Genomic DNA, 24,097 nt, shown 5'->3' with positions numbered 1-24,097 from the left:
TGAATTATAGAAAGCTCTAGTTGTCTTTTTTAAAATTTTACTGTACTAAAACATTTTCAGTTTAATAACAGCAGTTATGTCTAACCCTTGTTGATATATTCGAACATTTAAACAATTACTGTTTTGCTTAGTATTTTAGAATGTATTATTTTTTTTTAAAGAAATTACTTTTTTGGATTATATTTGTATGAAATATTTGATGAAGTTTTGAGCATTCTGATTGATTGTTGGAATTAGTGATCTTTGTGAATATTTAGCCATTTCATTGCAGAAAACAACAAACTTTTTTTTTTAGTATCTTGTTATTGATCATAGTTTGACGATTTTAAACTCTGAAATGACTGATGAGAAATCTAATTGTCAGTTTTCTATTTGTAAACTTTTTAATATTACAAAATTTTTTTTTTGGATTCTTATCATTTTTACTACTTCTTGAATATTATTAACCCGGCATAAATGCCCTACTTTTTGGCCTCTAAGAGGTATTGCAAGAGCATTTATCTCATGGATATGATAATGAGAAAAATCTTTATAATTACTCTCAAAGCTATTTGAAATTGAAATTGGAAATTGTAGCTCTTCTAACAGGGGCTGAAGAATTCAGATGTTGTAAAAGATACAAGATCTCGCCTCGGCTCATGATTTAAAACAGAATTGCCTTCGGCGATTATCCTGGCATCCCGACTAAATCCCAAACAGTACATAGCAATATCTAATATTGTTGTGGCCACCATGCGAAAAAGAAAATAGAAAATGTAATTTAAGTATACTTATTAGTAAGATTAATATATTTATTATTGTAGTCAGTCATATATATTTATGTGTTACATACATAAATACATATGGTAGATATTGTTTGTTTATTTTAGTTGCCGAATAGTATGTAAACTAGGAGTTTAAATAAAGTTAGTATAAAGTAACTTTAAGTTAGTATAAAGTAGGTGCATTACTGCTTAATCCTAGATTAGTGCTAGGGACAAAGTCCTCATGGTCAGTGTCAGTTAGTAAATAAGAGTGTGTGAAAATAAGTCGGCCTTCATTGTCGATCTTTTTTTGTTTATGGTTGATGCTAATCCATGGTGGGGCCTCCTACATGTGGGGACTTTTGGAAAACAGGAGATCATGTGTTCAAGACTCTATAACATAAACTTTTTTTTGGTTAATTTAATAATGTTTAATTTCTTTCATCAGTAAAATTTTCTTTTAAATAGTACCTTTAGGAAATATTTTATTTTAAAAGTTTTTCTGTTATACAACGATTAAATTAATCTTTTTTGTTCTTTTTATGATGGTATTTTGAAATGTTTTTATTTCCGAATTTACCCTTTAAATAAAACAATATTTAATTTTTTTTTTTTGCTAAATCATGATATGGTTCTAAATGAATTTATTTTTAAAGATGTATTGATCTTTTCTTAGCTTGTTTAAATTATTATTCTAATGTTGGCAGGTGGTCTTACTCACATAAAACAAGAAAAACAAGAAAGTCTTTTGGATAAAGGTGAGTTATAATTATTTTATCAAATATCATGAGGGAGTGGTGGTTTTCTAAATTTGATCATATTTCTGTACTTGATTAATTTTTCACCATATTTTACTTACATAATACCTTACTTCATTCTTGAGTTTTTTTGTTTTTTTTATGTTCTGATTCTGGGGACACAAATAGTGTCTGAGTTTGGGTCTTGGTATTATGAAAAAGTTTGTAATCGTATCTTTTTCAAGTTAGATTCATTATTTAACTGTTAATTAACAATCAAAATGATTAAAGAAAGATATTCTTAGGACCTCATTAAACCCACAATGTAAAAAATAAAACTACATCATAACAAAATTTTTATTATGAATATAATTGATATGCTGTGTGTGAATTTGAAGGAGATGGTCTGGGCTATGGCAAAGAAGAAATAAAAATAGTTCTCAACTATTTATTTATTGACAAAGTTTCGAACCACAATGTAGGTCTTCGTCAGGGCTTGTGTTATTAAGCGGAAATCAAAAATGATACTCTAATGATTAAACATGAAGAAAATGTGACAGAATATTCAAATGATCAAACATGAAGTTGTTCTATGCTTCAACAAATGCATCTGATGGGCAGAAGAAAATGATGTAATGCTAAATCAAGTGTGTAATATTTAAATTACAAATCTTTAGAAACATTAGATTGGGAAAAACATATTAAATGTTTTTGTTTTTTTGTTCTTGATTGAATTTTCAGATTCTGAAGGCCTTGTAAAAGGTGATCACAAGTTCCAAACAAACAAAAATTTCAGATTATTTCACAAGTTAAAAATAAATTTCTGAACAATGATTAATTATTGAAAAAATATTTTTATGGAAATAAATTTATAATTATTGTTTTTAAATTGATATACTGTTTATGAAGTGACTTTCTTTCCTCATTCAGTAATCCAAATTTTTTGTTAATTTCTATACCCCTTGTTTTCAATTAATTCCAATTCAGGAGAATCCACTATATACCAAAAAGTTTAATTTTGAAAAACAAATAAGTACTTTCCTCTATCTCTATATGCTTGAAAATCCTCTAATAACTTTCAATTTTATTTTTGAACATTTATTAATTGTGTTGAAATCAATTTACCTAACTCAGTTGCTGACTTGTTTTTATCAAAACTCAAGTTAAGCTCATACTGGCAGATACAAATCTATTATTAGTATGCCATAAATATTATATTTATTTTTTTTTTTTCAGATATGAATAACTGGCATGTTTCTGTGAAAGAAGAAATAACTTTTGAACATGAGCCTGCTTGTAAGTTTTCCCTTTTTAAAATTTTTGATTATTATATACATTTACATTAAGGTTATGATAAAATATTTCTTAGGATAAGAAATATTCAAAAAATTTTTGTTAGATTCTTTTATTGGTTTTTATTTTTAACCTTCATAATACCGGAGGGGAGGGGGGAGCTCTAATGACCCCACATAATGAAAATAATCCCTCAACGTAATGTTTCAATGACTTTATTCACAAAAGTATTTTGAACTATATGAGTAAGTTTCCTTTAAATTTACAGGGTCACCTCATTACACAGTTCCTTTCTTCCAAATAAAATTATGATTGAAGTCCCTCTGGGACCCCATGATATTCGCCGTTTATGATTTATGTTGTTACAGACTCATCTTAAGGCATCATAGTTTTCTCTTCTGCATTGTCACTAGTGGCTCACTCTTTGTTCCAAAATGGATTTAAAATATCACCACATCAATCTATAAGTTTCTAATTAACAGATTGGAATCTTGATATTTACCCTGAAAAATCTTATTCAAAATTGAAAGAAACCCTAACTTATCTAAAATTTTCAATTTGTGGCATGAAATTTATATTCCATGTTAAATGTATCACTAATTTATATAAAAAATGCTACTGATTCATAATTTTGATAAATTATCAATATATATTTTCTTTTATTCTCTAAAACATTTTTGGTATGATAATCTAAACCTTGTTACTTGTAGGTGCCCAAGATAGAAGCCATAGTGTTAAGGAATCCCATTTAAGTCCTCACTGTGATTATAAAACAAAAAAAATCTAAACTTATAAAGAAACATACATCCTGTAATAAAAGACATACAATGGCTCGTCATACAGGTGAAAAGCCTCACCAATGTCCTCACTGTGTCTATAAATGTGTTTATATTTCCAACTTAAAAAAACATATAATGGCTTGTCATACAGGAAAAATGCCTCATCAATGTCCTCACTTAGTCTATAAATCTGCTGGACGTAAAACATCGAGTATCTTCTCTGCTATTTGTATGGCTATGGAAGTGGCATTTTCATCATGTGATTTCATTGATTGTATTAATGACTTGATATTTATTTATTAAATTATTGTTTGTGAAATTGAGATTAATTAATTTAGCTAATCCTCAGATGAGAGTCAAAAGTAACAATTCATTTAAAAATATATGAATTTTAATTTTAAATTAAGATTTCATAATAACATCAAAACCTTGTATTTCTTTTATACACTCAATACACTTGGTATCTAAATAGAAATTAATTAATTTAATTAACTTGAAATAACTTGTCATTTTTATACATAGTGCCCAAATAGGGACTAATTAATTAAAATATAATCGTTAATAGTTAATTTATTGAATATTTAAGTTAAAACAAAATATTGTTGTTTATCTGTCACGGCTCAAGATTTGGAACAACATATAATAACTTACCATACAAGTGAGATGGCTCCTCAAAGTTTTCATTGTGTCTATAAATCTGGTAACCTTTTTAACTTAAAAAGGCATATAATGGCCTGTTAATCAAGTGAGAAGCCTCATCAATGTTCTCACTGTGTTTATAAATATTTTAAACCTATCAACTTAAAAAGACATATAATGGCTTGTCATACAGGCGAAAAGCCTCATCAATGTCCTCACTTCTGTGATTCCGTGGTGATTTGTCTTGCCCCCTATGAATCATGACATAAATCCTTAGGTCTAACAGATTTATAGGCACAGTAAGGACAGTGATGATTCTCATCTTTATGACAGGATACATGTTTCTTTTTAAGTATAGATTTTTTCTTTTTACGTTCATAGTGAGGATATAGATGGGATTCCTCACCACTATAGCTTCTAGCCTAGGCACCTACAAGTAATAGATTATCATACCAGAAGTGTTTTAGAAAGTAAAAAGTATATATTGAAAATTTATCGAAATTATTATGAATCATACACATTTTTTATATAAACATGAACTTCATTAATGAATTGGATTGAGTATCATAATCTAGACAGACTATAAATCTGTTTGACATCAAGAATTCAAAAACCATTGAATAGGCTGTCCATATAGGTGATGAGTTCAGAAGACTTTAGAGTTATGAAAGTAGTGTTTAAAAATTACATATTAAGTCTCTGGATATATGTGAAAAACCATTTCAATGCTTTCTCTTTGAACACCAAGTGTATACTTTTGAAAAACCATACAGGAGTACCTTCTCTGCTTTTTGTACGATTATGGAAGTGACATTTTTATCATGTGATTATTTGATTTAATTATTTTTTTTTATAATTGTATTAATGACTTGTTTGATATTTATTTAAATAAATTATTGTTTATGAAATTGAGATTGTTTATTGATTTAGCAAACCCTCAGATTGGAGTCGCAAGTAGAAATTTAATTAAAAATATACGAGATTAAAATTTAAATTAATATTTCATCAATAACATCAAAACCTTGTATTTTTTATATACACTCAACACACTTGGCATCTAAATAGAGACTAATTAATTAAGATGCATAACCTTTGAAATATTTTTACACATATATAGGAAGATGGTCGGGGTTGCGGTCAAAGGAGAAACGAAAATAGCACTATTTTTACACATAGTGCCCAAATAGGGAATAATTAATTAAAATATAATCGTTAATAGTTAAGTTATTGAATATTTTAGTTAAAACAAAATATTTTTGGTTGGGAAATAATTGAAGTTATCTTAGAAACTAAATTTATTATTTCATAATTTAGGGTGCATGTATTAATTTATATATTCTACCTAAATTATGAATTAATAAATTTAGTTTCTAATATAACTTCAATTGTTCCCCAACCAAAAAATTGTGTTCTAACTTAAATATTCAATAACTTAACTATTTACTATCTTATATATTAAAATTGTTCCATGTCTGTCTGTTGGTCGGTAACCGAATTTGTGTTTGGGCATACTCAATTGAACTGTGTCCTCACTGTGTTTATAAATCTGTTAAACCTATCGACTTAAAAACACATATAATGGCTTGTCATACAGGTGAAAAGCCTCATCGATAACCTCACTGTATCTATAAATCTGTTAGACCTATGGATTTGAAAAATCAAATAGGTTCTCATCATACAGATAAAAAGTCTCCTCACTGCCCACAGTGTGATTGGAAATCTGTCACAACTGAAGATTTGGAACAACATATTATAAACTGACTGGTGAGGTGACTCCTCAAAGTTTTCATTGTGTCTATAAATCCTAACCTTGTTAACTTAAAAAGGCATATAATGGCCTGTTAATCAAGTGAGAAGCCTCATAAATGTTCTCACTGTGTTTATAAATATTTTAAACCTATCAACTTAAAAAGACATAAAATGGCTTGTCATACAGGCGAAAAGCCTCATCAATGTCCTCACTTCTGTGATTCCGTGGTGATTTGTCTTACCCCCTATGAATCATGACATAAATCCTTAGGTCTAACAGATTTATAGGCACAGTAAGGACAGTGATGATTCTCATCTTTATAACAGGATACATGTTTCTTTTTAAGTATAGATTTTTTCTTTTTACGTTCATAGTGAGGATATAGATGGGATTCCTCTCCACTATGGCTTCTAGCCTAGGCACCTACAAGTAATAGATTATCATACCAGAAGTATTTTAGAAAGTAAAAAATATATATTGAAAATTTATCGAAATTATTATGAATCATACATATTTTTTAATATAAACATGAACTTCATTCATGAAGTTCATGCAAAAAATTTGAAATTTTTTACTAAATAATTCAAAAACAGTATCCAAAAATTATAGTCTCAAAACATTTATTTCATTCACACGTCCAACGTTTCGGCCAATTCGGCCATCTTCAGGGACAATCTCAAATTACTATGAGACATATCATTCAACCATTTAAAAAAACTCTCCATACAGGCCATTCTGCCCAGGTCAAAACATTAATATCTAATATGTCAAAATTACATTAAAAATCACAGTCAAATTATTTCCCTTTTATCACTATTTATACACTTTTATTATAAGATAATAAAAGTGTATAAATAGTGATAAAAGGGAAATAATTTGACTGTGATTTTTAATGTAATTTTGACATATTAGATATTAATGTTTTGACCTGGGCAGAATGGCTTGTATGGAGTTTTTTTAAATGGTTGAATGATATGTCTCATAGTAATTTGAGATTGTCCCTGAAGATGGCCGAATTGGCCGAAACGTTGGACGTGTGAATGAAATAAATGTTTTGAGACTATAATTTTTGGATAGTGTTTTTGAATTATTTAGTAAACAATTACCAGTCTCAAGAAAGAAATTTAAAGATTATAAATAAATTTGAAATTTTTGTTAAATCAGGATATTTTTCTTTCTTTGATTGAGTATTGAGTAAGATTTTTAAGGTTTAATATTGAGATTCTAAACTATTGTTTTGTAAACTATAAATTGAGATGATAATATTTTAAAATCATTATGTATTAGAAAGTGAGTCCCTAGTGACAATGATAATACCTTAAGATGAGTCTGTAACTAAGCAGAAAGGAATATGTTGAAATGAGGTGAAATGAAAAATAGTTTTATTGGTCTGATTAGTAATCCCTTTAGAATAATTAGGAGGCACAGTTTACGTTGGCAGTGTGATTAAACTAACTTTAAATGTAACATTAATGATTACTAATTTTAAAATATTTACTTGTGGAATAATAATAAATAAACAAACACAGGGAAAAAAAAATCAAAACTAATACAAATATTTAGGTTGTAATGTTCACAAATAACATTTTGATCATAGTTTTCTCTTGTACATTGTCACTAGTGGCTCACTCCCTTTCCATAATGGTTTTAAAGTATTACCACATCAATATATAGGTTACAAATAAACAGTTTGGAATCTCGATATTAAGCCTTAAAAATCTTAATCAGTACTGATATTAAAATATCCTGATTTAGCTAAAATTTTCAATTTGTCACACAAACTTTGAAGTCCATGTTTAATGTATCACTAATTTATATAAAAAATACTTACGATTCATAATTTTAATAAATTATTAATACTTTTTTATTCTCTAAGACATTTTTGGTATGATAATCTATTACTTATAGGTGACCAGGATAGAAGCCATAGTGGTGAGGAATTCTATTTATGCCCTCACTGTGATTATAAAACGAAAAAAATTGTACTTCTGAAGTTACATATGTTCTGTCATATAGTTGAGAATCCTCGTGAACATCATCACTGTTTTTATTGTCCCTATAAATCTGTTAGACCTAATGATTTAAAAAGGCACATAATGGCCTACCATACAGGTGAGATGCCTCATCAGTGTCCTCACTGTGTCTATAAATCTGTTAGACCCAATGATTTAAAGAGACATATAATGGCCTATCATACATGTGAGATCGCTTCTCAAAGTTCTCATTATAGCTATAATTGTGCTAAACCTATTAACTTAAAAAAAGATATAATGGCCTGTCAATCAAGTGAGAAGCATCATCAATGTCCTCACTGTGTTTATAAATCTGTTAAACCTATCTACTTAAAAAGACATATAATGGTTTGTCATGCAGTCAAAAAGTCTCATCAATGCCCTCACTGTGCTTATCATACTTTTAGAAGTCATGATTTAAAAAGACATATAATGGCTCGTCATACACGTGAAAGGCCTCATCAATGTTCTTACTGTTTCTATAAATGTCTTAGACCTAGGGATTTGAAAAGACACTTAGTAATTCATCACTCAGGTGAAAAGCTTGAGAATTGAAGCGTTATATGGTCTCTCACATAGGTGAGCAGCCTCATAATCTAGACAGACTATAAATCTTTTTGACATCAAGAGAGGATCCTCTTCTCTGCAATTGGTATGATTATTGAGGTGACATTATCATTATGATTATTGAGGTGACATTATCATTATGATTATTGAGGTGACATCATCATTATGTAACTAATTTATTTCATTAATTGCTTTTTAATATATTAATGACCTGATATTTATTTAAATAAATTATTGTTTGAGAAATTGATATTGTTAATTAATTTATCTAGCCCTCAGATGATAGCCACAAGTAACAGTTCAATTAAAATTATCATTTTATCGATAACATCACTACCTGGTAATCACTTTGACAACAATACAGTGTGATATTGTTGATAAAGTGTGTGATACGATTATAATAGAAAGTGTAAATCGAATACTATTTGAAAAAAGTAAATTAGTTAGGTAAGATATAGATAATTTAACACAATATGATCAAAGTTAATTGAATCTGCACTGTTTTACCTAATTTAATTATTGTTCATAGGTTGATAGACTAAAATATAATTTGACTAAGGCAGAATAGTCTGTAAATTTTATTATATTACAATATTTGTAAAAATATTGTAGCTGTGATATTTAAAATAAGGGAGGACAATTTATAGTACAGAATGGTTTTAGAAGCAATATTAATGTTAAGAGTGTGATTGAAATTATTAATCAATAGTTATCATTGAGAATGGCTGGACTTGAGGAGTGGAGTAATGAGTAAGTAAGCATGTTGAGGCTAAATCGATATTTTTGTATTATAATTGATAAACTAACCAATCTCAAACAAGAATTAAAATTATTAATTGTAATATGCTCTTTTTTAGTAAATGGTGTGTTTTGATGTATAAGGGGTTTTTGATATGTTTTATTTTATGTATCATTTTAATATTGTTGTTTGTTGTTTTAAATCAAAAAGCAAGCTAACCAGTTTTCTCTGTCTAAAAGAAATACGCTGTTTCAAAACAAGAAAGATGGCGGTGCGCGTCCTTCCAAAGTGTTCGTTGGTTTGATTGTGTTAAGATTGATTGAAGTTTTTCAACCTTTGTTGTTTCTATACAGTAATTATAGAAAAAGAAAAATCAAAGATGAAATAGAAAAACATAACAATTGTCAATAGACTGTTTGCATCACAAACCATAGCAAGTAAAGCGGAGCGATTGTACCACAATCGATTATTTTTGGATTGATCAGTAAACATCGAAGATAGAGGAGAGGAGAGAGGATTCGTTGTTTTGGACGCGCAGGTGAAAGGATGTCTCCAGGATGAGGAGGTCTTCATGAATTTCTGTCCAGCAAGAGTAGGAAGCCATTTTGGACGATAGGACAGAACAATAGAAAAAAGAAGATACCAAGAATCATCAAAAGAAGATTGTGAACTTGGTTAGTTTTGCTATGCATAAAAATAGATTCATGTATAAAATAGATATTAATTTAATTAAGAGAAATTATTGTATGTGTCTGTATTCTGATTGCCTAGCAACCCGCCTTGAGATTAAGAGTCTTTTAATATAATAAAATTCAATTATCTATTTAGTATTAAAGTTCTTAATTTGAACCCAAATTATCTTTTATATTTGAAAAAAGTTTTAAAACGATCGAAATTATTTTTCTTTTATTTTAAATAATTTTAAATTATTAAAATATATATTACCATATCATGTTTAACAGCGGACAAATTTAACAAAACCTTCTTGTGTAACCACCTTTTGTCAAACTGCGTACATTTATTAGTATAATACGAATTATTGTGTAACAAGGATAATAATAAAATGAAACACTGAGTAATATTATTTATTTCTGAACATTTTTTTAATCCTGTCTCTAATGTGTCAACTAAGGTTTGAGACATGAAGTGTAACGTGTAAAAGTATATTTATCTTTAAAAAGGTGTGAAGCTTTATGGAGTTAGAAGAAAAGTGATTCTCTAACAACAGCTAATTTTCATTTTATCAATTTAAACAAAATACACTAATTATACTTGCACCCCTTTTAATTATTTAATTAAACTAGTATTTTCCTAAAAATAATATTGCCAATACCACAGTCCTAAAGAGGACGCTTTTTACTGGTGATTTCAATAAAAACTTCATATTCTTGTAAATATGTTTAATCTATTATATACGACACATTTTGATCTATTACATGTTGCCATCTTTCAGGTAATTTTTTAATTCCGTCCTCCCAGAACAGATTTTTGCGCAATAAACTCCTCTAAGGGCGTTTTGCAGTCCTCGAGCGAATTAAAGTGTTTTCCTTTAAAAGAGTTTTGAAGGGTCTGAAATAAATTAAAATCTGATAGGGTAAAGTCTGGTGAAGGATCACATCCCAGCCGAATTCCAATAATTTCTGCCGTGTCTATAAAGAAACGTCAGAACGGGAGTTATCGTGATAGAAAACTATTCCTTTGCGATTAGCCAATGCTGGACGCTTTTGCTCAACCGCTACCTTTAATTGAGATATGTTAAGCTTTTCTGCGATATTCCGTGTTGTAGAGTGAAGTTGTCTGTGACCAATGCTTGCATTTGGTCATCATCAAAAGTTGAAGGACGACCCGAGCGCTTTGCGTCTTCCAAGTCAAAATTTCCGGTTCTGAACCGAGCAAACCACTTACGAACGGTGCTTTCTCCTAAGGCATCATCGCCATACACACTGCCAATTTCGCTAACCGTCTGTGCATTGGAATTTCCTTTTCGGAAATAAAAAATCATTAAATGAATTTTTTTTCTCTTCTATTTTGAGCAAGCAAAATACCACTTAAAGATAAGGAATCTCGATTGAAACTGATGCATGAAAGCACCTTAACTAATCTTTTTTTATAATATGTAAACATTATTCACCAAGTAAACAGGATTTTATACACACAGAGGATTAAATTGAAATATTGAAAAACGCTACAAACTTATTTTACAACCCAATATAATATAGAAGCAATGCGGGACATGCGAAGCTCTCCTATGACCTGCACATGCTTTCAAAATGGCATCTGCGCGAACTATACTTGGAGAAAGTGGTATGATGGAGGGGGTACTCTTCCGGGGTGAGAGACGCCAGAAGGCGGGGTCTATTCCTGACGTAGGCTTGGCATATGGTAGGTACTCCATATTTGACTTTTGGGAGTTGATGCCGCGCCCCGTATGCCAGAATGGCAAGGCATAGGAATGAATAAAAACAAGAAAGATGAGAGTTACTCAAAGCGTGTTCACATTTTGTCATTGATATTGGTTTATTTAATTACTATTAATTCTCCTCATAAAATCCTTAATACTTCCTACTTAGTCACAAATAAAATCCTGGATAAAGACCTTAATGTTCCATACGTAACCGATCTAGCCCAAACCAGATATCATTCCTTCCTTTATGAACTTCTTAACCGCCCAAACCCACTAGTTTTTAACCCTGTTTCCTCTTCCATTCCCGACAAGAATCCGAGGCGCCTGAAAAGAAGACGGCCACGAGACGTGCAAATGTAAAATCCTCTTTAGAGTGCTACCAATGGGTAGTTTCTCTACACGCCTATATCACTCCATTATAAATTTAAATCAAATTTACTGTATGTATGTATATAAATGTACAGTTACAAATTTAAAACAAGATATATTAATAAATAAATGATACAGTGGGTAAGAATGTTATATTGATGAGTAACATCAAAAACCTTTTAGTTATATAGATGAGTATAGAGAATTAGTTAAATTAATAATGGAGCGAATGAAAAAACTATATTGTAAAAGGAAACTTTTCAACATTATTACTCACGGAAGTTTCAAACAATATTTATTACTCACATTTATATGTATATAAGTAATAATGTTATCAATCTACTACTGTCTTTGTCCATAGTTATTAATCAACTGGTTTATATTTTCATTTCATTATTATGTATATATCCAAATTTTTTAGTATTTTATTTATTTATATGTATTTTTTCTCTCTCTGAATGATGGTTGTTATGTTTTTGTTTTTATAGCCCTGATGATGACCTGAAAATTAGGCCGAAACGTCGACATAAATAAATAATTCGTTTATAAAATAAATCAAAACTCGTATCCTTTTTTGTCTCAACACTTTTTATTTTTCACCAGTCCAACGTTTCGGCCATTTTAGCCATCCTCAAGGACATCTTCAATTATAATTTCTTCCTCACATTAAATTTAGAGTTACTTTTGCAGGCTATTCTGCCCAGGCCATTCATTAATTATAAGTTAAAAGCCCATTTTTTTTTTTTTAAATTTAAAAACATAAATATTTAATTTTTCTTATATAAGATTATCCACACAAATTCACTACCATATAACAAACCATTTTAGTAGTGAATTTGTGTGGATAATCTTATATAAGAAGAATTAAATATTTATGATTTTAAATTTTAAAAAAAAATGGGCTTTTAACTTATAATTAATGAATAACCTGGGCAGAATAGCCTGCAAAAGTAACTCTAAATTTAATGTGAGGAAGAAATTATAATTGAAGATGTCCTTGAGGATGGCTAAAATGGGCGAAACGTTGGACTGGTGAAAAATAAAAAGTGTTGAGACAAAAAAGGATACAAGTTTTGATTTATTTAATAAATAATTACCTTGTCTCAAGAAATTGAAATAATATAATTAAAATAATTCGTTTGTTTATTTGTGTTTTTTTCTGCTGACCGCACCCCCCTAACATATTCTCCTCTTATTTCTTTTCTTTTATTTGTATGGATGAATGAACAATTTTTTTTATTTTTTGAGTACATTTAACAATAAACAATCAATCCATTATATTATTTAATTTTGGCAATGTAATTTTATATTGTAAACAAGCTCATTAAGCTACGCAGTCGGCCCGCAACAATGCATAAGCGTTGTTTACAAGAGGTCTGCATCTCCAAAAGCTGCTTCTCTAATTGTTGAGTATAGCAGTCGGCTTTGAGTTTTCTTAGCAGCCACCAGTTACTGTCGCACGACAACTCGCACATTGTTTATGACTGTGATTTTCTACGGTCGTACTTTGCCGTCACAGTCCATCTGAATCCACGGCCTTCATCATTAGCAGCTCAGACAAATATAAATTATCAGTTTCAACGAGCAGGCCTCATCATTTATTATTTTCGATCAGGCAGTCCAGATTTCAGTTGATCGAGGAGTAATGCCTGAATCAGATTTACAGTACACTCCATTTCAGAAGAGGTTTAATTATAGCAAAAAAGATAGACGCATATAAAGTAATAAATTGAAGATCAATTGGAACAAGTTGTAGAGAGGGGGGAGGGTTAGCCAAAAGATTATATTTTCTTTCTAGGTGGCCCCGATACTGATAGTTTTTTGTGTCAATAGATGGCGCTCCTTGTCACATTCATATAATTAACCTGTCATTGATCGCTGTGTGAGAATTTCTTTCACGTTAATCTTTTCCCGGGTCTGGGTGCTGCTAGAGGGAGGCTGTGGTTCCCATCCTCCTGGAATCTGGAGTTCACAGTCTCTTCCTTCTATACGTCACCTCCACACACTGGGTAAGCGTCCAGCCCTCTTTCCCTAACAATATACCCTTCTCATGAGACATTATCTCACGTGCGACTGAGATTACTATAAAAATATTTAAGTTGTAAGGATTTTTCTCACGTGCGCCAAGTTAATCCTTAAAAATGTTTTTTTTTCTCGAGGGAAAAAATAGCAGAAGTAAGTAAACGTAGCCTTGAAGAGGAAGGAACTACATAAGGTACGTATTATTTACTATGAATTGTATTTAGGTACTATAAGTGTATGTTACTCTTTATAACAAAAATGAAAGGAATATGGTCCGGGTGCGGTAAAAAAGAACTCAAATAGTAGAAATATACTATTTATTTCCGGACCATATTCCTTTCATCTTTACACACGGTCAACCAATAATCTTCCATTATAACAAAAATGTTTCTTTTCATGTTTTCACTTCATCGCTGCGCCGTACGAATACTATTTTAAGTTTTTTTTTTGTTATGCTTAAATAAACCTTATCTAAATCAAAATTAAATATTTTTAAAAATACGTTCAAAAGCTCTAAATAAAAAAAGTGAGAAAATAGCAGAAGTAAGTAAACGTAGGCTTGAAGAGGAAGGAACTACATAAGGTACGTATATTTACTATGAATTGTATTTAGGTACTATAAGTGTATGTTAGTCTTTATAACAAACATTTTTCTTTTCATGTTTTCACTTCATCGCTGCGCCGTATGAATACTATTTTTAGTTTTTTTTAATACTTTTTTTTTATTATGCTTAAATAAACCTTATCTAAATCAAAATTATATATTTTAAAAATACGTTCAAGGCTCTAAATAAAAAAGGTGAGAAAACAAAAGTCTGACGTGCGGCCATCCGGGTTAAAATCAACCTAACGATGACGGGTTAAAGGATCCCCCATCTTAACCCCCTCCCCCCCCAAAAACCTGAAACCTCAGACTTTTGGACTGAACAATTGTTGTTTATCAATTTTTTTTTTGTTAAAGAAGATTTTAATGTGATTTATTTAATTTATAATAATTAATCTCGGGGTTTCTCTATTGTTTCATTTTAGAAAATTCTATTTGTCTTATTTCATATATAATATTAATAAATATATATTTGTGTTTTTTTAGTTTGATTCTTTTACAGAATTTCCTTTCTTTTCATTATTTTTCAATAACGATCACCAGTACAAGCAGAACCTGGTATTCACAACGTTTCGGGAATTCCTTTAGACGTTGGATTTTGCTCGCATCATTCCGACTAACTTCAACGTAAAGTTGCCTTCAAGGGGTGTGGTCTAACCCCCACCCTTTAGCGTCCGATTTGATTAGAAAGAGAATAGGGTTATGGTACCCCTCTGGAACTATGTCATGACGGAATTTCTGAATAATATTTCATGAATAAAATGAAATATGAATAATAATTTTGAATATATAGATTTACAAATTAATTTTGAAAATAACAAAAAAGGAGTACACTTTTCGATGATGGAGAATATCTACAAAACGAGGATGAATGGTTATCTTAAAAATTGGTACTCGAAAATTTCCAATTACTTGAGAATCACCCATAATACACTAATTAATGTTTCACTTAAAAATTGACACTGAGAGGTTTTTTTGTTGCAATGAATGATTTTAAAGTTGTTATGAATTCAAGAAAAAATACTAGGATGCTTCCTAAAATTCCATAAATTAAAAAAAAAAGAGCAGGTTGAACATCCATCAAATGAACTTTAGTGTAACCAACAGCATTTATATTACAGCTCGGCTTCTGGGAGGAGAATATCTTCTTTATCCTCTGGAATATCCCTGTCTCCTGCTGCCATATGATACTGCAACACCATAACCATTATTATAGTTACTGATCATCATAGAATTTTTCGAATACTTATAATTCAATATATTAATAAAAACATTAGAATTTATATCACAACTACAGTCAAAACTCGATAGGAGAAGTTGCGGAAAGAAAATAGTCAGAAGTCGAAAAGAAGTGTGGGGGAAGGGAGGAGGTGCATTAGAAGATGGAGTTATAAGGTGATGTTGATAGGGTTTTTGGAACCTTTCCTGCCCTGCCACCTCGCAGGAAGGGGGGATGGGGTGATAGACTGGAATACTGGATTGAAGGAAGCAGGGAGACTGTCGAAGAATTTGATGTGTCTCCATGTGATGTGTTGTTGTACAGTTTCCAGCCGTAGTTCATTATGAATGTGCATCATGTTACGTCTTTCAAGAGATGTCCCTCGTCATATCTTCTGTAGTGTGCTGTTTTGGTAATGTTGTAGTGATTTCAGGGCTGTTGAGTAGAGATAATGTAAAAGTGGTGCACCGTGGAGGAGTGATGGTCGTAATATTACTTTGTAAATGAGTAATTTGAGTCTGAGTGATATGGCTGGTGAGTAGATGAGGTGTTTGAGTTGGTATGACGTTTTATTCGAGTTCGAGTTAAGAAATACAATTTTATCTATGAATGTATTGGAATACAGGGTTGACTTATTAATATCAAGTTTTGACTATAGTACCTTTTATGAAACAGTAATATTTACCTTCTTGAAAAATGCTCTCTCAGACCTGATCTTTTTGGGAAAGCAGGAGAGATCATGGGCAGGACAAAGATATTCATTTCTGTAAGTCCACATTTCTCATTTTCATTAAAAGTTTCGCTAATTAGCTTATAGGCCCAATCAGTCTCCAACTACAAAATAAAAAATAAATTTTATAAATATGTTTCACTATTCACTCACTCACTCACTGTTGGGCGCTACAGTCCTTAAGTAAAATTTGTCCCACTAAAGATAATGAAGAGAGCTTTTTCATTCAACCACGGAACTGAAATATTATTAAAAATAATATTCATTATCTTATTATTTGTTAAAAATAATATACATTATCCAAACTCATTTCTCTCTTTAAAAAATCGTTGAATTCTTGGACATAAATTTTTCAACGTTTATAAAAATTGCTGTTTTTCCTAAGAATTACCATTATACTTTCTTTTTCTCTCCATTTTTTTGACTTCGAAATTTATTTTATATTTTAAACTAAAAGTCTGTGATGTTAACATTTTCATTTTATACCAAGATATGGAACATGGTATGTTGAGTATTAAGCAGAATACATTTGTACACAAATTAAAACAAAAGCGGCGTTGTATTCAAAATGAATTAGATTAACAAACTCAAGAAACCATCAACACAAGGAATCAGGTTTTCAACAGCAACTAATGAGGCAAAAAATTCAGTTACAATTTGTAATATATTATGAGTATAATTAATGATATAGTAATATATCATATTTGTTCATACCTTGTAAGCATAAAATCCTGAACGTATCTTCATGATGCCATCTTTCGGTGGGAGATATGCTTTTTCTCCAAGAGGATATATTTTCTTTTGGTAAAATTCTTTAACATACGGGTCTTTAGTTTCCTAGAAGTAAATTATTTTAGAAATGCTTATTCAAACTAATAAAAGCTTACTTCTAATATTTTTTAGAAATTCATTAAATTTAGAGGAAATAGAACATTCTGTTAATAAAATGTAATGTACTTACAATGGAACCATTAAACAAGTAATTTATTACAAAAAATTATAAATTATAGGTAAAATTATGACCCTTATGTACTTTTACTATTTTATTTCAAAATTTTTGAAGACCTATAGCTGCCTGATACTAAAGTTTCAAGTTAAAGCTTCTAACTGCTGCCGCTAGAGCCGATACAACACAATCAAGACGTGAGCACCGATACAACTTTTGTATTGTCTTGTAATTGTGTGTTACTTTTTTGTAAATACTGCAAATTTGCATAAATATGTCGTTTGAATGAAAACTTATTTTTCACGCGGAAATGAAGATTTATGATGCACTTAAAGTTAGTCTCGATGGGTACTGAGCATGGGCACCCTATTTTAGCATAACGCTGGACCGCCACCGAAATAAAAGACGAACCCCAAACCGGATTCGAACCGGCCTTGCTGCAGTTCTCAACTTGCAAAGACTTTCAATTGAAAACTGTACAACAGCGAAGACATATCAGGTTTTTCCATAACCTCTCCACTTAATTTAATCCTTTATTCCGTACACTCACCCCATCCCTCCTCCCTGCGAGGTGGTAGGGCCGGAAGGGTCCCATCAACAATGTTAATATTACCTATGAACTTCTTCTTACGCCCCTTTTTTTCTCTCTCTCTCCCCTCACCTCCATATTTACTGTAATACCCACGGCAAAAAAAGGTAGTTCTCACATTGAATTATGATCCTCACATAATCCTGCTCATTTATTAATCTTTATTTCTATTTAGAGAGATCAGAGAAAAAAATATAACAGATTCCCTTCAAGTCCCACTGAAAAAATTTCTCAGAAAAGGTTTGACGATTACAAATTGAGTATTCGTGATGAAACTAATACTTAATTGGTATTTGCGAATATGTTTATCATGTAATACATTACAGAGAGAAATACTTTATTCATCTATGCTGCCCAAATACATCAGGTTGCAATATCACACAGCATACTTATCAATCCGTAATCGGACGTATATAAATTACATTTTTACATGGTATAATAAGATATAAAGAAAACAAATTTTTTTCCCTACAGTTTCCTTTTACAATCAATTTCGGTCTATACATCAAATACAAATATTTCAATTCATTCCTTTTTTTCTTTCCCATTTCTGCTTCTCAAATTTCACCATTTCATATTTTTTTAATTCACCCGATCAACAAATTGGCTCTCCGGAATTCACCCTCCCAGATCCTCTTCAGTGACCCGCTAAACCTTCTGGTATCGGTCTGAAGATGTTAGACAATTAAAAATATAATCCTCTATTAAGGTTGAAACGGTAGTGGCCCAGGGTTCTGTCGTAATAATTACAACTTCTGAGATTCTTCAACGCGCCCTCACTCATCCTCCACTGGCTTTTAATACCAGTGACGCGGTTGAGAGGGAAGCGCGAATTTCAGAATTCCCCAGGCTGAAAGTAAATATGAATGATTTTCTTTAATATGTTATACTTTAAGTTAATTTATTTTTATTTATTAAAGTTATTATTATGTTTTCTGTTCTATTTATTATTTTCCTGATATTTAATTTATATATATGTAAATATGATGTGAATGCAATATTACACTATAAAAAAAAAATTATTTGTTGCTCGCTCCAGAGTTCCCAGACTGAATGTAAATACTGTAAAGATGAATGATTGTGTTTAAGATGTTATATTACTTTAAGTTTAATTTATTTTTATTTATTAATTTTATTATTATTTTGTTCTCTTCCATTTCTTATTTTGCTATAATTTAATTTAGATATTAGTAAATATGATGTGAATGCAATATTACACAATAAAAATAATAATAGTATTTGTAGCTCCCTTCAAAGTTCCTGAGGCTGGTATTGTGAAGATGAATGATTTTCTTTAAGATGTTATATTACTTTAAGTTAATTTATTTTTATTTATTAATATTATTACTATTTTTTTCTCTTCTAGTTCCTATTTTGCTATCATTTAATTTATATATTTGCAAATATGATGTTAATGTAATATTACACAATAACAAAATATTATTTGTTGCATAAACGCAATATTTCAAAATATGAATGGGAATATGTTAGTTAATATATTTTATCGATCTCTTCACAACAATTAAACAATTCTTAATAAGCGTGGAGTTACTATTTTACTGAATAAAATTATCTAATCTGATAATATTTATACTATTGTGTAATATTTCAATTTTTGTTTTTGTAGTTGTTGTCCTATCAGCCTATTCAGATACGTTCCTTATCTGAAATTACTTTTATTTGCTTACTTTTCCTTAAACCTTTATCTTTATTTACCTTTATAAATAAATTAAATATAAAAAAATCCACTTAATTCTAGGATAATGGTCCGGGTTGTTGTCAAGAAATGTATAACAAATTTATTAGTAACCAACGTTTCGAACCACTTTTCTTAATCAAAATCCGGACCATCTTCCAACAATCAAGCACACACGACTTAATTAATAATCTTCCAATAAAACACCTACCTGAAAATATACTCTGTTATAAACGACATCTTGAATAGCAATGGCCATGTGACTATTAGATAACTGCGACAGTGAAGTGATACTGGAGGTTGAAAGTTGTAGAAGAGCCACTATCTTCGCCGAGTATGCAATAAAGAGGAAATAAGAAACAATAGAGAACAAGAGGGAAGTCAGTTTGGCAGCTGCGGATTCGAATTGAAGAGTAGAACCTAGAAAAAGGAAACGGGGTTTATATTTATATTATGCATCATACAAAAGACTGTAAGGTTGTCAAAAAGGATTCGTACATGAAAAAATCATAAAATGAAGTAAGATTGTGCCAGGTGGGGTAAGAATAGGCCATCATGGAGTTCAGCCAATTAGAGCACTTGTTATTAAAGATGTTAGTTATACGGTTTACCAAGGTTCAGCACTATGTTAGTACGTATCAACAAGATATGTTGTTATTATTATATTACTAAATGTCATTATTATATATGAAGATGTGAATAAAACTATAATCATATGGCTACTTGCGATTGTAACACCAGCGCCCCTTGTGGCCGAAAAAAGAAAAGGCACTCATTCGCTAGCGAGCCTTTGGCGAGAGACTTTCTTCAGTTCTATTCGGTAGGGAAAACCATGATTATGTAAGGACACTTCCGAAGAGTCCTCCAGTGGCCGAAGAGAGAGTGGATGGAGGGACATAGAGGATCAGAAAAATATGAAGCATGAATGCATGAGTAAGCACCTTCCTTCTATATCTAATTCACATCATCGTCATCAATCAGTAGTCATACCCCCCCCCCTATCAAAATCCATTAATCCATAATCCTATCCTAAGCCATGAATGTTCTGTTTCGGTCATCCTTCATCCCTGTAGTTACACTAGATTTAGTATTTGACACTTATATTCCCTCTTGTTCGACCATCCTCCATAAATAAATTCTCTTTCTGTCACCTTATGCATTATTTCATTCAATTAATTTCATACAATTTATAAACAATATCCAACCAGCCATACAAAATTAAAGTAACGTAATTAAAGCCTTTGGTTGAAGGCGCACTTCATACAATATAACTTCTCTAATAAATTATTATGAATAGCAATTGTTTTTTAAATTTGTATTTTTCTATAAGAATAACCTGCGAAAAGTGTTGGTTCTCATTGTAAAGAGTTAAGAGTTATGTTCTGATAAGTTATTACTTTCAGTTACCTATATACACGTGATTCTGTAACAATTTGGCATTGAGTAAATAGAAAAGATAAGAATTTAAATTTCAGAACACTGTTATATTTTTCTATTTCTACCATACTTTAGGAAAAAAAAGTTTTAAAATTTGTCTATAAGAAATATTATTAAAAATACTTTTCTGAAAACTGTTGAAATTAAGAGTTAGTCAATCTGTGTATGAGAGTCAAAATAACCTGATTCGATTTTTGTATGTTAATTTTTGTTCGCCCTTTATAAAAAATAATATAATAATATTATTTATAAAATATAATATAATAATATTATGTATAAAATATTATAACATAATGGATGAACAGCTCTTGGCCAATACCTTGTAGGAAGGCATCTTCCAAAATGCCCATGAAAACTTCCAGGAATGAGTATCTGGTCCGAAATAGTAATCTGGAAGTGATGATTATTTCGACGAAGAGTATGATCGTGGATACGAATAGGAGTGCACCAGTTGCCAACCAAACCTGTGCCTCGAAGGGCAGTAGGAATATGTTCGATACCGATGACAGAGAAGGTTGTTTAAAAATCAAAGGGCTGCTGCAACCACAAATAGAAAGGAAATTAATCGATTGTTAAATCACAAGGATATACAAAATATTTAATTCTAAAAAGTGTGGGTCGAAATTGACTCTTGTTTACGAATAATTTTCAAAGTAATCATGAAATCAAAATAATTTGCATGAAAATCCAATTTTAAACGCACTTTTTTTCTTCAAAATTAATTTTCATAAGTTCGTTTCATATGAAATGTTAGTTTCCACAGGAAAGATTATTAAGTAAAACAACATTAAGAAGCCAAAGATATTTTTATTAAAAATGTTCATCCTCATTTCTGTACATTTCCTCCAACATGTTATTGATTTTCCAATCTCTATGCTAAAGCCCAAAGAAAAATTTATTAGATTAATGATTTATTATATTGATTGTTTGAGAGTGGTTTATTTTACTATTAACACAATCATACTTGATCCACTTTTACTTTCAACATTTATTTCCAAAAACTATTCAACGTTTTCAAACGATTTCAACGGCCCTCAGGACGAAACGTCGGAGAGTTTTTGGAAATAAATCTTGAGAGTAAAATTGGAACAAGTGTATTTGTGTTAATAGAAAAATTTATTTTAAATTTAATTTTTTATTTCTAGTCTCCTTTCCAGTTGACATAATCATATATTTTTTCTTTTATGTATTTTTTGTAATTTAAACAGCTGTTAACTAGTTGGTTAAAACACTTCATAAGGTGGGATTTGATAGTATATGAGTGCTGTGGGTTTATCAATTCTCGTTCCAAGGACAGTTGACGGCCATGTTTCATAATGAAAGCTAATAGTATTAGTTGATAGTACAAGTGTAGAAACTAGTTTCATAATAATACTAATACCTATTTTTTTCATAATAGGGATGACTATTAGTGATATTACAGTAATTAAAACATACTACAGTACAAGTTACTATCGTACAAGCCTGTATAATTGAATTAAGATAAATCTACAAGACTAATAGTCTTAGTTTGTACTTTATTATGAAACAGGGTTAATAGTTAATAGTTCCCCAGAAGGAGGAAATATTAACTATCGAGACAAGCTGATGGGTACTCCTAAGCAGTCTACTTCTTGTTTTTAAGGTTACATATGTTAATTTGTAAACCTTTATCAACCAAGCGGAGACTCGATTCCACACCGGCCCTCTGCAATTGTTTTAGAGTTTACTGCAAAGTTTATGAGGTACCAGATTTGTTTCTGGTGTTTTCCACCGCCTTCGAGTCTTTGGGGTTGAGTATTGGGAGCGGCCGAATTGTCACAGCTTCAGAGATGTATCTATTTTCTATTTTTAATCACAATAAATAATAATTGTTGCTGGTTGTATATGTAAATATTTTATTTTTCGGGCCGCCCATAGCTCAGTGGTTAAGACACAGTCTTACCAATTTGATGTCTATTGGTGGTGCCGGTTCGAATCCGGCCTGGGGCGTTGACTTTTTTCATTGAGTGGTGGTCCTACAAAATGAAGAATTTTGACCACCAATCAAGGTTAGGCAGTATAGGACTCCAATGGGAGTCTTGGCCGAAAAAAAAAATGTATTTGTTTGTTTTTAGCAAATAAAGAACATTTCAGTCAGGAACTTCAAACTCGGCAATGAGTTATGAATAATATGAATTAAAATTTCGAAATGGTTACTAAGTTGCAAAGGTGTTTCCAGCGAAATCTATGTAGTCCATTCTTTCGTCTCGCATCATTAAACCAGTCGTGAAGTCGATCTGTTCTTTTACCATCAAACCCATCACATGTGTAAAGCTGCCATTTTTTAAGTATCCGTAGCTATTAAAAAAAATCTTTATGGTGAAACTGAAAAAAAAAAAAGTCATATTTAATATTTCGTTCAGATAGATATCGCTGCTTTACATAGTGCCGCATCTTACATAATAATAATTTTGCAGGAGAAGCATATCAACATTTTAAATATTATTTATTTCAAATATCGATGTTAAACTTTATTTAATTCTTCTAATGTTGTGTATATTAGATATTGGTGTCTCTTAGAAGTAAATAAACGTATTGTGCCATTATTTTAGTCATGAAAATTATATACTGGTCCTAGATTTTACCATATTCAAAGAAAAAGTTAAAAAACATAAATTACAATTAAAATATGAAATGAAAAAGATCTGAAATAATTAGAGTAAAAAAAAAAAAAATTCAGGCTATTATGCTGAAATTTCGGAATATGTTTGTTCTGATTATTAAATCAAAATCATGCATTTTTCTTTAAGCAGTAATATTAAGTTTATTTCTTTATTTTTTCTGATATAGGTTTATCATAT

General features: G+C 30.4%; 2 protein-coding genes across 4 annotated transcripts in view; one reads left to right on the top strand and one right to left on the bottom strand.

The window, feature by feature from the left end:
- The window catches only part of LOC106681367 (zinc finger Y-chromosomal protein 1), a 25,410-nt gene extending 12,642 nt beyond the window's left edge, over positions 1–12,768 (top strand). For 2 of the 3 annotated variants that reach the window (XM_067053077.1, XM_067053076.1), the window contains 3 exons: positions 1,451–1,501; positions 2,717–2,776; positions 7,850–8,637. In XM_067053077.1, coding sequence (XP_066909178.1) covers positions 1,451–1,501; positions 2,717–2,776; positions 7,850–8,508 — 770 coding nt within the window. In that variant the 3' untranslated portion in view covers positions 8,509–8,637. Of the gene's footprint in view, positions 1–1,450; positions 1,502–2,716; positions 2,777–7,849; positions 8,638–12,520 lie in introns of those variants that run through there. The other variant, XM_067053078.1, reaches the window with a different exon arrangement.
- A 2,800-nt stretch (positions 12,769–15,568) lies between these two features.
- LOC106681363 (ionotropic receptor 75a) overlaps positions 15,569–24,097 on the bottom strand; it is a 15,433-nt gene continuing 6,904 nt past the window's right edge. Inside the window, exons 5-10 of the mRNA XM_014421639.2 lie at positions 23,454–23,621; positions 21,595–21,812; positions 20,050–20,258; positions 17,322–17,444; positions 16,563–16,711; positions 15,569–15,848 (exon numbers count right to left, since the gene is read on the bottom strand). Coding sequence (XP_014277125.2) covers positions 15,608–15,848; positions 16,563–16,711; positions 17,322–17,444; positions 20,050–20,258; positions 21,595–21,812; positions 23,454–23,621 — 1,108 coding nt within the window. The 3' untranslated portion in view covers positions 15,569–15,607. The remainder of the gene's footprint in view (positions 15,849–16,562; positions 16,712–17,321; positions 17,445–20,049; positions 20,259–21,594; positions 21,813–23,453; positions 23,622–24,097) is intronic.

The sequence above is a fragment of the Halyomorpha halys genome, unplaced genomic scaffold, assembly GCF_000696795.3.
Source record: "Halyomorpha halys isolate HHAL.00 unplaced genomic scaffold, Hhal_1.1 Scaffold331.1, whole genome shotgun sequence".
NCBI lineage: Eukaryota > Metazoa > Arthropoda > Insecta > Hemiptera > Pentatomidae > Halyomorpha > Halyomorpha halys.
This window is presented reverse-complemented; position numbering and strand designations above follow the sequence as displayed.